Source organism: Cinclus cinclus, chromosome 1 (assembly GCF_963662255.1).
Source record: "Cinclus cinclus chromosome 1, bCinCin1.1, whole genome shotgun sequence".
In the NCBI taxonomy this organism is placed as follows: domain Eukaryota; kingdom Metazoa; phylum Chordata; class Aves; order Passeriformes; family Cinclidae; genus Cinclus; species Cinclus cinclus.
In genome coordinates, this window is record NC_085046.1 from 131,693,529 (window position 1) to 131,708,751 (window position 15,223).

Below are 15,223 nucleotides of genomic sequence, written 5' to 3' on the forward strand. Positions count from 1 at the left end.
CACAAGAACAGCTCTGCTTTTCTTACATGGAGTTTTCTGAGGAGCAGAAGCAGTGTCTGAGCAGCAAGTGACTGAAAAGCACAGCAGGAACACACAAACAGTAAATGAGAAAAGGTAGATTCACATTAATAGTATCTGCTGTTACCTTGGTACTGTTATTTCTGAGACATCCTTGATTTCCCAGAAATACCTATACAAGCTGCTTCATCTTTATGTCCAAAAACAGCTCCACTCATAACAAGCATATGGACTACTAGAGATTCCAGCTTTTTGTCTAGAGCAATTAGAGGAACACTGACTGATGTAGAGCAAACCCAATTGACTCATTCTATTGGTGTCATTCAGAGTTTGCTGGTGGTTTAAGGGAGAAATGCATGAGTTTCTGGACCAAAACCAACAAGCAGCAGACTATCGCATTAAATGACATTGACTTGCCTACCTGTTGTCTTAGCCCCTAAATCGGATTGTCCTGGCTACTGTTTCAGTTCACTAACTAAGGAAATGCTGTCCTGACAGGGAGTAAGGCCTACCATAAATTAATATAATCAGCAATATAAAATTGTTCAAGTATTTGGAGATAACTTCTTAAACACCTGCCCTTATTATGCATAGCAAATGTCTACTTACATGCTGCCTTAAGATGCACAAAAAAAAAAAATACTGGAAAGGATTAACCAAACAGCATGTGGCTGTTCTTGCACCTCCACAAAAATGTCAACTTCTGTTAGCTTTGTTTTACAAAAATTAAATCATGTACACAATACTGAAACACAGACAAGCGCAAATGAAATCCAGCATTATGCACAGTTCTGCAAGATTTCAGATTACTCAGCTGTACGTACAATGTCCCATTTAGAACAAGCTCCCTGACAGGTGGTGGAAGCTGTATTCCTCCCTGAGTTCCTCACTGCTGCAGCTCTGGCAAACGTAGTCATCAATGCTTTAACTGTAATACAACTTTCTTCCCTCCTGGTGGAATACTCAGGTGCTTTTTAAACTGGGTTATAAGTCTAATTTTGTATATGAAAATGCCATTTCAGGTAAATTGAATAATTTTCATTTATAAATTAAAAGTGAAATCTGTTTTTCAGCTTAGCACTCCACTCTCAGAAAATCAATTAGTCAATAATTTCAGTATGTCTAAAGCCTAAAATTTCCTTAAGTCTCCTTGCAGTCTCCTTGCAGAGAAAATTTACCACAGGTGTGGCAACAATCTGTTTTCCAGTAGGTTTACATGACTACAGTATTCAAGCATACTGATTTGGTTAGCTGCCATTGCCACTGGAAAAAGTGATACTGAAGTTTCACCACTATGGAAAAGTCCTGAAACACCTGGGAGCAACCAACTGCCTCTTTTTATACTAAACAGTGTATTACTATAATAGTAGTTTGTGGTGATAATAGACAAAAAAATACACTTATATTAAGCCATTGACAAAGACGGAAGATAGTCTGTCACAGGCCTGTGTTTCAAGCAAGACATGAAGTTAACCTCTTAGACAACTCCACAAAAAATCCATTAAAAATTAAAAGCCCTCCACGCTTCTCAACTCAGCAAATCTGAAACAGCTGCAAATGAAAGTCACAAAAGCAATTTCCGACTAGCAAAGGATCCATCAGAGCTCCTGATGCCAGAAGTTCTGATGGACAACAACTGCACTGTGATAGAGGCTACGTTCCAGTTGTGAAGCCTGTTCATGTCCTCCCCACAGAGATCATGTGGAAACCTCCAGCACTGTGCATTCCAGTCACTGAAGCTTTCCCACGACCCATTCACCTACACATTTTAAGGTGCAGGACATACATTCTACCTCAGAATAAACTAATGCCACACATCCTGAAATCCAGTCAATCTGGGCATGCAGAATTTTCTATTTGATTTTAGCAGACCTGTTACTAAATAGGCAAACTGAGGAGTTCAGAAAAAAAGGTCAAATCCTACAAAGCTTGAAAAGAGGAAGGGAATCAGAGCTGCTGAGTGAGGTATTCTCAGTCTGCCTTACAGAGATGAAACCAGAAAAATTCAAGTGTCAGGGAAGCGAAGATCATGGACACAGCAGCAGCTCAGAATGGCATTTAAGATGCACACAGAGACATGATCCACAGGCTGTGGGACCCTATAAAGGGGGAGTTAGGGCACAGCAGCAAGCATAGAAAGGAGGTTAATAAAAACTTAGTGAACCACCTTTCACGCAGTGTTAAGGGTGACCAGGAGCTGTGCTGAATTCCGGCTCTCCCTGAGAAACAACCGCACAGGAGGTGGTTGATGGTGGCTGGGGAACTTCTCCCACTTGCACACCAACTACCATGGAGAGGTGCAGCCCTGCTCCCAACAAACTTCTCTTCAGATGCATGGAAGTAAACTTTTGAAAAACAGCAGGTCCGTATGATTTGCACAATTGCATACAAAGAGAACCATTGTTTAAGAGTTAAGGAAAATTTCCTTTTCTCTGCCTCCCTGAATGCTGCTGTGCAAGGGTACTGGTTTGGATTCGAAAATTTGCCAGTTTACAACTTTATCACTGCTTGTTATCTAGTGACCAAATTATTTGCAGGAAAGAAAAATCACTTCCAAACCACACAGGCAGGAATGACCATTTGATGACAATTTTCCATTCCTGGAAAATTATCAAAGCTGGAGCAAGGGAATTACCTTGTGTTGCATACAGCTAGCTGAGGAAAAGAAACCAAAGCCAAAAAATTAGTCATGGAAATTAGCACTAAAGTATCAGTTTTCCATAGATTCAGATTAGAACCAACTCTAGTAGTTGGTCATAACATTTTATTAGTAGCTACCTTTATCTCCTCTTTTACCACTGGTGAACAGCTAAGGATTTAGACTATTAAAAAAGTATAAACATTACAGAATTTAACTAATTTCTCTACCACATTTTAAGTGAACTAACAGAAGGGCTTAAGTCAAAGGGAGAGGAGGTGTATGATTTTAATAAACATTTTTCTTATTAAAATCTTGATATAGTTTAAATATACCATACAGAGGAAAAAAAAGCTATTTATAAAGCTACATACATATTTCAAGTCAATGACGACAGCATATATCATTCTAAATTCCCTCTCTGCTTATCAGAATGCCTTGTGTGTGTATATATGGTGAGCTACTGTGCTATCTTTATAACTTTTGTCTAACTATACATTACAGGACTTAAAAATGTTTAAGCTATATACAGAAATATATATACATATAACATATATTTATATGTTATACATACACATACACTTATATACATATACACACAATACATATATATATATACACAGTACTTTACATGTATATATGGCCTTTCATCCAAGGGCCTTGGATACTTCTCAGTACATCAAGCCTCTCAAAGCTTTGTGAGGGACGGAGCTTTATTTTACAGACTGGAGCTCTGATGTCTATTCTAAACAGTTTCTTTTGTTGCTTTCTACTAACTTTGCACATTTCAGTTAGAGGCAGTTTTGGTAGTGGAAATAATCACAGCAGTTTGACAGCCAGGCATAAGGTAGATGTTGCTTTGTACCTTTGTAACTTAGCCTCCTTAGTATAAGAGAACAGCCATACCAGCATAAATTTTCTCTATACTAAAATGCCTCTACCTAGATTTGTGAGGCTGTACTGTTTTTTATCTTTTAGCATAGTAAAATTTAATAGTATTGAACTTAAGATAGGCTGGAGGCCACAACAGGAAATCTAGAACAGACTCCCATCCTTGTACATTGGAACTATCCTTTTCTAGGATGACTGATTTAGAGGAAGTATTAATACCTACAGAAATAATTCCACATCTCTTTATCTATCTGCAGTTTAACTACACAAGCCTGAAACAGTCTGCCTTATCTAGAAAACAGGATTTTCAGCATCAATTTGGCAACTGGTGATCAGAATTTGTGGTATCAACTGTACTCCATACCTTTAGCAACTAAATAAATTATGAAAACAGAGGCTTTTTTGAAAATCAGATGTAGGCAACTTTTGGTCATCCTAAAACTAGCTGACAAAAAGGAAAACCCAGAAGAGCTCTGGCAAAGGTGGGTTCCACTGAGATTTGGATGTAACAATACTTCAGTTCTTCCCAAAAAAAAAAAAAAAACCTAACCAAACCAAAAATCATTAACATGGACTTAATGGGGTTGGAAAAGAAAGAAAGAAGAACATCATCACCACAAAAGCCCTTATCTCTCAATACATCAGTCTGCTAAGGTTTCATACATTTCTTTTGACAAAGTAGCTCCTTTCTTCATTAACCAATTTCTAACTCTCAAAAATCTCTCAAGCCTTAGGGAAAAGAAGTCCTAGATTATGGTCAAAGACTGCCCTCCCCAAAAGCAACCAACCACTTCAAAAGTGAACATACAGTAAAACTCACTACAGTGAAGTTCGACAATTTTATTCTAAACTAATTGCCTTGAGATTTTTTAGAACAAGCCACTTTTCCTTCAAACCAATTCTGTTAAATGGAGGGGTTGCCTGGCCCATTTCTTTCAGAATTCTCTGCTAACTGTAAAATGTGGGCTAAATGTCTTCTGCATGTCAATTTTTCAGCTACAAATTCAGATTTTTAATGCACAACTACATTTAGTGTACACTGTTAGCTAAAGTATAAATGGCTTAATAAATAAAAACTATTGTTTCTTCAGTATGACTTGGTATTTTGCGTGTAATTTCTTTATTAAAAAACTGTAACAAGATACTTAAAAAAAGGCTAGATACAAAAGAAGTTAAGCAGCTCACGAACATTAAAGTTTTCCAAAAAATGTATCTTCAATAATCATGATCTTATAAACATTTTACAGTTACCAGAAAGTGCCCAGGCTGAGTTTACATAGTTAGATAATGTCATACAAGTGTTGGGTTAGAACTGGTAGGGGAACAATCTCCTGACTGTCTGTTCACTGTAACAAGGATACAAAAATGTTGATTGTGAACTATGAAATACTGTGCATTGACCTCATCATATATGTACAGGGGGAAAAAAGAAAAAAAACACTAAAGGTACAGATTACATGCAAAATATTAGTGATGGTATCTGATGTGTCAGAGTTCAATGCAATAGAACAAAAATTGCAATGGAAGTGGTTTCATAAGTGAACAATCCCAACTTCGGGATCTGAGCTGTCAGGAACTTTTTACAAGTTCAATATACATGCTACACAACTGCAGCCAACCACAAATTAAACACCATTAAAAAAAAGTTAAAAACACAGAACATACTTAATTTTTTATTTCGAAATTCCCTACTCCCTCTATACAAGAACCTTTGCTGAAACACTTTCCACAAAGGCAGCAGTGAATTTTCAGAACATTTTACATATTTTCCCTCAGCAAAAAGATAAATCACAGTGTAAATTATATTGTTCTGCTGTCATCTTTGGCTGGGGTTAGGCAAAGGAGTCATTAACTAGCAAATGTTGCAATCACGTATTGCTAGTGCTCCTTAGGCCTTTATGTTACAAATTTAGTACAGGAATGTTTGCATTTAAATCTTTGAAGTACCACCAGGGGTATGACAGCATTAACTTTCATAAACTTTTATAGACAAATGGAAAAATCTACAAAACTTAGCTAGTAATATTACACAGCAATACACACTTTTTATACTCTACACAAAACCAAAATTCTTGGTCTTAATGGCGAGTAACAATTTTTGTTTCAAAATCTGCTTAGAGGAATAGAGTGGGACATAAAGGCGAGAAATGCAAGTGTTTGCTGTTGGAAGATGTTGGTCATCTGGAGGCCTTATTGTGATGGATGGCATAGGCTGGAATCCCTCCTCACTGGCAGGCAATGATGGACTTGAGGTCCAAAAGTAAACCTGGAAAAAGAAGATAGCATTTAAAATGATGATTTACAAGGCTGAGATTCATACTGCCTACAAATTTGTGTAGCAAATTTGTGTAGGGATAGGTTAAAAAAAACCTGCACAATCACAGCAAGTTTGATTGAATTATGTTCTCTTCAATATGCCAAACTAAACTCCAAAGTCATGCTACTTGCTTCTGTAATAGCTTCCTTCACTTCCCTTTGTCAACTGCTCATTCATAAAACTGATAAAAGCAGCACTCAAAATTATCCTGTATCAACAAATCCTCAGTAAACAGCATGTCCCCAAATCCATCTGGGAAGGTGGTGACAGCCATCAATACAAATTGAATCACGAATCTCTCACAAACCACTTAGAGACTACAGAATGTAGTACTGGTACAGACAAATGGCAGCAGAGCGTATTTGGTTTATTATCTCAGTTGTGAAATACTGAGTCACCACCAAGGTGTAACCATAGACACTCCTTGAAAAATGTGCTTTGGTGTTTCCACTTTTCAGAGTACTCTTTGTTTCCTTTTAGTAGGCTGTAAGGACGAGATAGTACCTTGTAGAGTAGGAAGTTAAAAACATTTTTAAGAAGTGTACAACAAACAAAATGTACAGGCAAGTTTTTAGAAATAAAATCCCCTCAACAGTATCTTATTCTTTCCTGCTTCTTATCAGTTGCTCCTAAAGTGCTTTGAGAAGGACATGGTCATCTTACAGAGAAGACACACATACTGCCCTCAGGATACACAGAAGTCAGGTGAGCAGATGATCCATGAAGAGAACTCGACCTCAAAACCCTACCGTCCCACAAGACAATTGAGTAACCACAGTTACTCGTCTTAAGAGCAACTGTGCAGAGTGAAACTATGCTTCTGTAAGAGACCTATGAACAGGGAGAAGGACACACCACGCTTACTTTCAGTTACAAGAAGGTCTACGATTCACACCTGCTGTTTCCAGAACCAACAGTCTTACACCCAACCCTACTACCCTGCTCTTCACAAAGTCTCTGCAGGTAGACACAGTTAAGATTAGTACTGACACCAGTTATTCCAATTCTTTGGCATGTTTCCAGTGGGAATGGACAACTTACCAGATCTTGTCTTTCCGTCATACTCATCTTCTCAACTATGGACCAAAACCAACGCTTGAATTGCAAAAGCTTCTCAGCGTTTTCTCCTGTGTGAAATAAAAAAGGTATACAATTCAGCTGCTACACTGGACAGTAACATTAAGAGACCTGTTTTACGTGTGCTGCAAGTTGGATCTCAGCTACAAACACATTCATAAAGTTCTGATATTGGAGACCAGTAATTTCAAAACTCATAGCTTTGAATGCAAGGCTAACACTGACATAACTCAGTACCACTCCCACTCCTTCCTCCTTACCAAAAAGCCCAACTGCAGCTAAATTCAGTTTAAAAACTATGCAAGAAGTATTAAACTTGCATTCATCACATTTATAGTTCTAAAGAATTTTCACAAGAAAGATATACTACCAGTAATACAATCCATGCATTTAAGACCTAGTGACAGCAAAGTTGGAAAACATGCTTTCTCTACCCTTCCTTAACGTAAGTATTTTCAAAGGCATGTAAAAAAAATCCCAAGTAATAACTTTATTACAGCTTTCACTGGTTTATTAACTAATGCCAGATTTGAAGAGATAGTTCAGTTTAATACTGGCAACTACTCCACACAGAAAAAAACAGTGTTACGATATCCCTGCAACTCTGTTTATGAGTAATTAATTTCATACCTGATTCATCATTGAAAGAGGTAAAGCTGATTAGCATTTGCACATTTACTTCACCACAGCCATTTACCAAAAGCCTGAAATCTTCTGCTGTCAAATCTTCTAATGAATTCTTTGGAAGCACATCCAGGAGCCCCTTCCTCATTGCCTTAAATGAAAACCACAAAATGCACATTGTAACCCTGTAATTTTTAAGATTCACTTCAAATGCATTACTGAAAAGTTTCATGTGAAATCCCCTTTAACTCAAGAGTCACTATTCTCTAGGCTGTTCTTTTAAGGTTCTATCACCTGAGATGCAGATTTTCTGAAGCAAAGAACTGCACCAATTTTTACACCCTACTTACTAGAGCAAAAGAAAGCAGTAATGATTTGAGCTAGTATTTCACCAGGAGCAGAAGCACATGCACTCAAAATGTTCAGGTATTTTGATAAACTGCACTGAATCTGATAATAATTTTTTTAAAAAAGCATTTTGTATGTTACTTTTACTTTGCTTCCTCAAATACATGCCAACTCTGCTTCAAAAATATTGCACACACTCATATATTCTATATAAGTAAGTAATATCCTGAAAAAATAGGAAATACCATATTCAAAATGGAATGCTATGAATCAATTTGCTTTATAAAATTCCAAAATGAATACAAGTGTAAGGGTTTTCAACTCTTAAAATAAACATGCATCAAACTATTAATATATGCAGACATGGAGATCAAGTATCTTAATTCCAGGAACATGTTCTTTCTTTGAGAATCTGGACCTCAGCTGTACAGAGGTAATCTGGCAGCCTGCTCCCCTATCTCACATGTGCAGCAGGAAACCACAATGAGCACAAGCAACAAAATTTAGATGTATCATCATGTGACTCTGGCCTTCGTTAACTGTCTACAAAAACATATTATGCCATGTTATTTGACCTGGGCCTAAAAAAGGTAAATAATTTTTAATATGGTTTTCTAGTCAATTTTTAAGTTTCTTGCCAGGCTAGTAGAAGTGGTTTTATAAATTATTTTTGCTTAGAACAAGGATGCAAATAAATCAAAAGTAATAAATTATTAGAACAAAGTAGCTGCCGCATACAAAGCCAAAGTTCCACAAGGATTTGTGCCCTTTGAGCTCAAGAAATGAACATATATATTTAACCAATGAGACCCACTATAAAAGAAATTACCTTTCATTCTATACACTCAAAGTACTGAGTCTTCACAGTACTGCATAAACAGCTATACAATTACCAAAAAAAAAAATTAAATACTTTTAATCGAGCTGTCAAGACTTTAAAGAAACATGATTAACAACACCACAATGAGGAGAATAATTAACTGACTGAAGTGTTACAGATTTTTTTTTTCTTTTTTAAAAAAAACAGCACGAAGGACTTACATGTAGAGGCTGCTCTGCTACTACCAACATTCGGTGTTCTGCGTATTTCCGGACATACTCATATACATTCTGAGGAGTGACTGGTATATTTACACCGTTGGAAATAAGTTCAACCTATGGAAAAGAAATAAAGAACATTTAAAAGGGGGGAGGAGAAAAGGGATACAATGGAAATTAGATTATTACAACCCCCACAGTATGTTGCAGAGTGATTTCTTGCTTAATATACCTCCTAACCCAAGCAAAATTTACTACTACAGGTTAAGGATTCCCTGGGATTGACTATGATTGCCCGGGTCGATGGTAGGCTCTATATAATTTTCAAACAAAAAAATGCAGGCTTCAGTATCTAAGAACACCGCACTGAATCCAGGAAGAGTAAAATGTTTTATCTGCTATCTGAATAGAGTATTGATTATGTGCATACTAACTACAAGCTACATCAGCTGTAGAATTCTGAAACTACAGGGCACAGATTTAGCCATGCTTACCTGCCCTCCACCTTCCTCCTTACACAGGTCTATTGCAAATGCTAAATCCATTGCTGCAAACACTGCATCAGCATCTGCACTCTGGGAAGCAAGGATGAGTTGCCGAAGACTTTCATACATAACTGGATCAAAAAAAGCAAAGTCGTGCCAGTTCACCTATAAAGAAACATAGAAGTTTGAAACACAGCAGGTGATCAAGAATGTATTCAAAATTATGTGATCTGTGCCAGATCTATGCACTAGCAACAAAGGATACAAACACATAGAAATAAATGCAGTTAAACTCCTACTTTCAGTCTGCCTTAGAAGGTACATTAGAATACTGGAAGGAAAGATACTCAACAAGAAAAACCTGAAAACAAGAATTAGAAGACACCAGGGAGTATTTAAAGGTAATTTCTGCCATTAACTTTTTTCATTAAAGATTAAATACTACACTGGATAACTGATTTTGTGATCAAAATTGAATTTAAGGAAAGACCGGCAGTAACAAACCCTGGTTTAAGTTTATTGGATCAGACAGAACTTACAAAGCTATTGACTAATGCATCAAAAGTGCTGTACATTATTAGTTTTTACTGGGCCAGGGTAGAAGTTTTGGTCAAAAGTTTAGGTAATTACTGCTCAGAATTAAATTATACCTACACCTGAGACAGAATTTTAATTACAAATTAATTCCATGAGCTCTCTAAAATACAAAAAAAATGCTTTTGTGTAAGTTATTTGCCTAGCGTTGTCTAACACTGTAATTTCTGAGTTTCAGGAAGAAAAAACAGCAGAGACACTATGTAGTTTCTGAAGAGAGTTGAAGGCTAGCCTAATGCAAACCATTAAATCTTAGTCAAATATATGACTTCCACTACATTTACTCTGTTCAAAATCTAGGAAACAAAAAATTTAACAGAAATTACAATTTTTATGTTCAACTTACCTTTCTGCCAAGTAGAACTTTGATTACATGTCTATTTAATGTGATGGGACATAGTTCATTCTGCAACAAGCACAATCCTAGGATTCTGAAAAAAATATGTTTGGAGTTTGTTTTGGTACACTAGAAATCTTTCAACAAACTCACATTTAAGAGTTCCAGTATTCTAAGGATTAAGCTGGAGTTAGCTTTCCGGTCACCAATTTGTCAGTCACCAAGGAACATCATGGACATGCACAATTTTAAAAAAGAAGGGTAAAAAAATAAAAATTTAAAAAACAAACCTCAAGTTGACATATGCAAATTCCCTACTATTTAGGCTCAGTGTTGTTTTGGTTTAGGGTAAATTTAGGGACAAAACCTCTGAATGGGGTCCCTTTAGGAAACAGATTTAAGCAGTCTATTCTTTAACTGGTTCTGGGAAATATTTTTTTGGAGAGAAGTGAAAAAAATCCTATTTATTTAACAGGCAAAGTACAAAGTACAGGCAAAGTTCCCAGTACAAAAATGAACAATATTAAGCAACAAAACATTTCACTGCTCTGAAGAGATGACAGATTCAGAAGAGTCTCTTCGTGCGTCGCAGCCCGGCTCACTCAGGCTGTTCTCAGTCCCTCCAGCGCTGGGAAATGCTGCCAGCCCAGGCCAGGCCTGGTGGGACACAGGTGTGAGCTCCTGGTGCTCTTTAGGGTTTCAGTTCAGAGCAGGTTTGAATAATTTTAAGAAAAAGGAAAATAAACTACAGTCCAGGGAGCTTCTTTGCCTCAGCTAACCAGAAACTAAGAGAGCAAAGAAGAGTTTTCTCCTGCTGTTTACTGCAGACAACACAGTCTGTGTGCAGGATGCGGGGGAGCAAGTGCAGTTTCTGATAACAAACTCTGCACTTCTTTTTCCCTTTATTCCTGCAACTAGTTTTGAAGCTGCAGAACTTAATATTCAACATCAACAGAACAGACAATTTGGGATACAAGCATCATAAAGTTACTTCAAGACAAGTGTGAGAAATAGAGACCATTAAAAAGAAAATATTTTTCCAGCCTGGATCATCAGTACTCTCCCTGGTGTTGTGTATGACTGTCTTTTACATTTTTTCAGACTAAAATGTTAATGGTAGCATACCTGCCAATGTTTCGGAAACAATTCAGCCTTGCTTCTGTGTTTTTACCAGGTCTTGGTGTATAAAAACCTCGTTTTCCAGGTTGGTAGAAAAGCGGTGCATTATCATCCCCATCATCTGTATCATCTAATTCCATATCTACTACACTGCGGCTGGATCCATGTCGCTTTCGATTTTCCTGTCAAAACAGCAATTAACACACTTAGTTTTAGTTACTGACATACATCAAGCTGTTTGCTACTAGACCCAAAGATTCAGGTTCCATTGGTTAAGAATTTCTGTGTTATTTCCTAATGATGACATTTTATACTTTTGAATAACTACTGTTAATCCTTTCAAAAAAAATTAATTAAACAGAACTTTGTCTTACATGATAAAGAAAGCTTCCAATTGCTTCCAGTTTTAACATTAACTGATAAAACTGAATCTTAAATAATTTTTGTGCAACAGGTCATTACCTGCACTTTATCTGAAGAGTCTAGCAATCCAAGATCCAATATACTGTCAGCACCATTCTCCCTTGAGAAGGGAATAAAAAGGCAGATTTAATTTCACCATCATAAACTCACAGAATGATAGAATGGTTTGGGTTAGAAAGGGACCTTGAAGACCGTCTACTTCTAGGGCAGGGACACTTTCCTCTAGACCAAGGTGCTCAGAGCCCCATCCAGCTTGGCCTTGAACACCTCCAGGGATCTACAGTTTCTCCAGGTAACCTGTTCCAGTGCTTCAATATCCTCCGTAAAGAATTTATTCTTTTTAACCTAATCTAAACCTACTCTCAGTCTGAAGCCATTCCCCCTTGAATTGTCACTACATGGTCTTGTATAAAGTCCCCCTCCATCTTTTTGTTGGTTCCCTTCAGGGACTGGAAACGTCACAATTAGGTCACCCATAAGCTTTCTCTTTTCCATGCTGAACAATCCCAGTTCTCTCGGCCTTTCTTGTTAAGACAGGTACTCCATTCCTCTGGCCATCTTGGTGACCTTCTCTGGACTTGCTCCAACAGGTCCACGTCCTTCCTGTGCTGGCAACCCCAGAGCTGGATGCAGCACTGCAGGTGGGGTCTCACCAGAGGGGCAGAATCCTCTCCCTCAACCTGCTGACCACGTTGTTTTTGATGCAGCCCAGAACACACCTGGCACATTGCCAGCTCATGTCCAATTTCTCATCCACCAGCACCCAACAAGTCCTTTTCAGCAGGGCTGCTCTCTATAAGGAACTGTCATATTCTGAAACCAGTCAGAATAGATTAAACCAAAGCCAAAAAGTCACTTGTCCAAAGAAAAATATCTAGACTATCAAGGAATAAGCTGCATGTATTGGAGTTTGATGTAGAACAGTACAAGTGCTTTGGCCACAAAATTAATTCTCACTTTTGATACTTCACCTGCCATGTGCAATAATGAGTTCCATTGCTTCATCAACTCTTGCTCTAAGGGAATCTTCACTAGCTAGTAACAGAAGCAGCTGAGCAGGAGACAATTCCAACAACATTCCTGTGATTTTACTTGCAAATGCCTGGGGATAAAGGAGTGATAGGTCTTACTATTCTCCTCCAGTTCTCTCATTTTCAAATACAATCTTATGAAAGTTTTGGTATTTTAAACAGAGAATACATTACAAGATATCGCCTAAGCTAAACAATAAATCAGAGAAACAAAATCTTAACAAAATTAAAAAGAAAATAAAATCAGTCTTACACGTTCAAATACTTTCAATTATTTCAATAATGGATAAGGAAATAAATTTTTACATGACAAGATGACAAGAACAATCATTAAGTGTGTTAGGGAAGTCTTACTGGTTGCATTGCTTGCACTCGAGGGTAGAGCCGCTCTCCAAGGGCTTGTCTGTGTGCTGGGAGAGGGTCAGGGTCATCACTAGGATTTCCTTCTGATGCTGGTCTAAAAGGCCGTGTATCAATGGACAGTTGTCTTCTGAAGTCCCTTAAGATAATCAGAGCAGTTTGTACTCATTTCAGAGGAAAGATGCAAAAATCCTCTGGAACAATATTATTTGCACACAGATTCATATTAGCATTAGCTTTACTGCTGGAATAGTAGTGTTGCTCATAGCTGCTTGGAGAGAATGAATCAAAAAGACAACCAAAATTAACCAGAGATTTTAGTATTACTCCTGTTTTGGATACAGCAGTCAGACATACTACCAATGGCACTGTTGTTTCTAAACCACCTCACAGTATTATTCTAGTACGCAAGATTTTGTTACTGTTTTAGCAGAATAGACTGATGGCTTGTGGTGGAGACATAATCTATTAATGCTAAAGTAAACATAATTCTTTAAAGAATTAAAACTAAAGACTGAATTTCAAGAAATTACCCTGCAAATTGCTCCTGAAAAAGACTCCTTTAACTGGAGGAAGTAAAAGTACCTTTCCTGATGACATCCAAGGAAACTACTCTGTTTGACAAAATATCTTTATCAGGTTGAAGATTTATCACTTACCTATCCCTGTCTCTCCGAGAACCAGTTCGCAAGCCACTACTTCTCCGCATTTCTCTCTCCCGCTCCCTTTCCCGATCTCTCTCTCCCCTATTTCGCAATCTCTGCATCAGACCTGAAGGGCAAAAAAATCTCATGAACATCTTTGTATTTCTCTCTCCTGCCTACGTTTCAATGTAAGGAAGACTAAGTTTTGGAAGAGCCTGAAAGACATCAATGAGACAGAACCACTTCACTTAAGAAAGGACCTGAAGTGTTTGTACCAACCTAAAACTGACAAAGTATTTCAAGAGTTTATATATATGTTCAAAAACATTAAAATGTATTTGTGGCAAGTCAGATGGAGAAGCCATATTAAAATGTATAAGCTCTTAATAGCTAAAGTCTTGACAATTATTACCTGCTGGAGAGAAGGATGCTCAAAAAATCTGAACACATCTAAAGCAGACCCTTGTTGTGAGAAAAACAAGACGTTCCTGTTTCTGAAAGCGTGGCAGGGGGAAGCCATTACCTTGCTCCAGAGAACACATAATTTTTATGGATTTTGGGCTGAGCTAACAAGATATGTCTCTGGCACAAGGCCAAGTATTTCTATGTGAAAAAAGCACCCAAGGTTTTTATGAATATTTTCTGCAGATTAACTTCTGTGCATCACTTACTTGTATGGGTACCCTTGTTGGCATTCTGAATGCAATCTAGATTTGGCAGTTTCTCATTTGACAGAAAAGCCTGTGCAATAGCAGTATAAAAGCTTCGTGCTACACCGCTGCCTTCTCCAGGCTCATCCTTAAAGGTAACTTTCACTCTGTGTACAGCCATCGGAGTGGTAGCACACCTGCGACCAAAATGATTGTTGAGCTGCCTCATGGTCTGCTGAATTAGGAGATCTCTGTCTCGATCAACCTAGTAAGAAATACAAAAACAGTTCTTTCTTTACCAGTTATCATACTGAGAGACTTTCAGCTTCACAACAGATTTCTGGATAGTTCTGCAGATTCAAAAATTATCAATCAGACTGGGAAAAACTACACTGTAATTGCAACATAAGTCACTAAGTATGATTTAAGTCTGCTTGCAGACTCTGAAATACAACTTCTCCTATCAATTTACTGTAATAATTCAACTTTTAATGAAAGTTTATTCAAAGGTAAACTAACATTTTTTACCTCCAATGTTAGATCCCTTGATTGCTGGTTTCTAAGTTTTTCCATCTCCCTGCGGAATTTCGATTCCTTTACTTCAAAGCCACCTAATTCAGTCAAGATCT

At 37.5% G+C, this 15,223-nt stretch overlaps 1 protein-coding gene across 8 annotated transcripts in view; it reads right to left on the bottom strand.

Annotated features, from left to right (window-relative positions):
• Positions 1-4,648: 4,648 nt before the first annotated feature.
• The window catches only part of UBR5 (ubiquitin protein ligase E3 component n-recognin 5), an 84,662-nt gene continuing 74,087 nt past the window's right edge, over positions 4,649-15,223 (bottom strand). For 4 of the 8 annotated variants that reach the window (XM_062490706.1, XM_062490677.1, XM_062490658.1 and 1 more), the window contains 13 exons: positions 15,114-15,221; positions 14,616-14,859; positions 13,960-14,071; positions 13,295-13,439; positions 12,881-13,011; positions 11,949-12,009; positions 11,493-11,668; positions 10,377-10,461; positions 9,446-9,601; positions 8,955-9,068; positions 7,572-7,716; positions 6,906-6,991; positions 4,649-5,813 (listed from right to left, as the gene is read on the bottom strand). In XM_062490706.1, coding sequence (XP_062346690.1) covers positions 5,601-5,813; positions 6,906-6,991; positions 7,572-7,716; positions 8,955-9,068; positions 9,446-9,601; positions 10,377-10,461; positions 11,493-11,668; positions 11,949-12,009; positions 12,881-13,011; positions 13,295-13,439; positions 13,960-14,071; positions 14,616-14,859; positions 15,114-15,221 — 1,776 coding nt within the window. In that variant the 3' untranslated portion in view covers positions 4,649-5,600. The remainder of the gene's footprint in view (positions 5,814-6,905; positions 6,992-7,571; positions 7,717-8,954; positions 9,069-9,445; positions 9,602-10,376; positions 10,462-11,492; positions 11,669-11,948; positions 12,010-12,880; positions 13,012-13,294; positions 13,440-13,959; positions 14,072-14,615; positions 14,860-15,113; positions 15,222-15,223) is intronic. The other 4 variants (XM_062490688.1, XM_062490666.1, XM_062490651.1 and 1 more) reach the window with 1 other exon arrangement.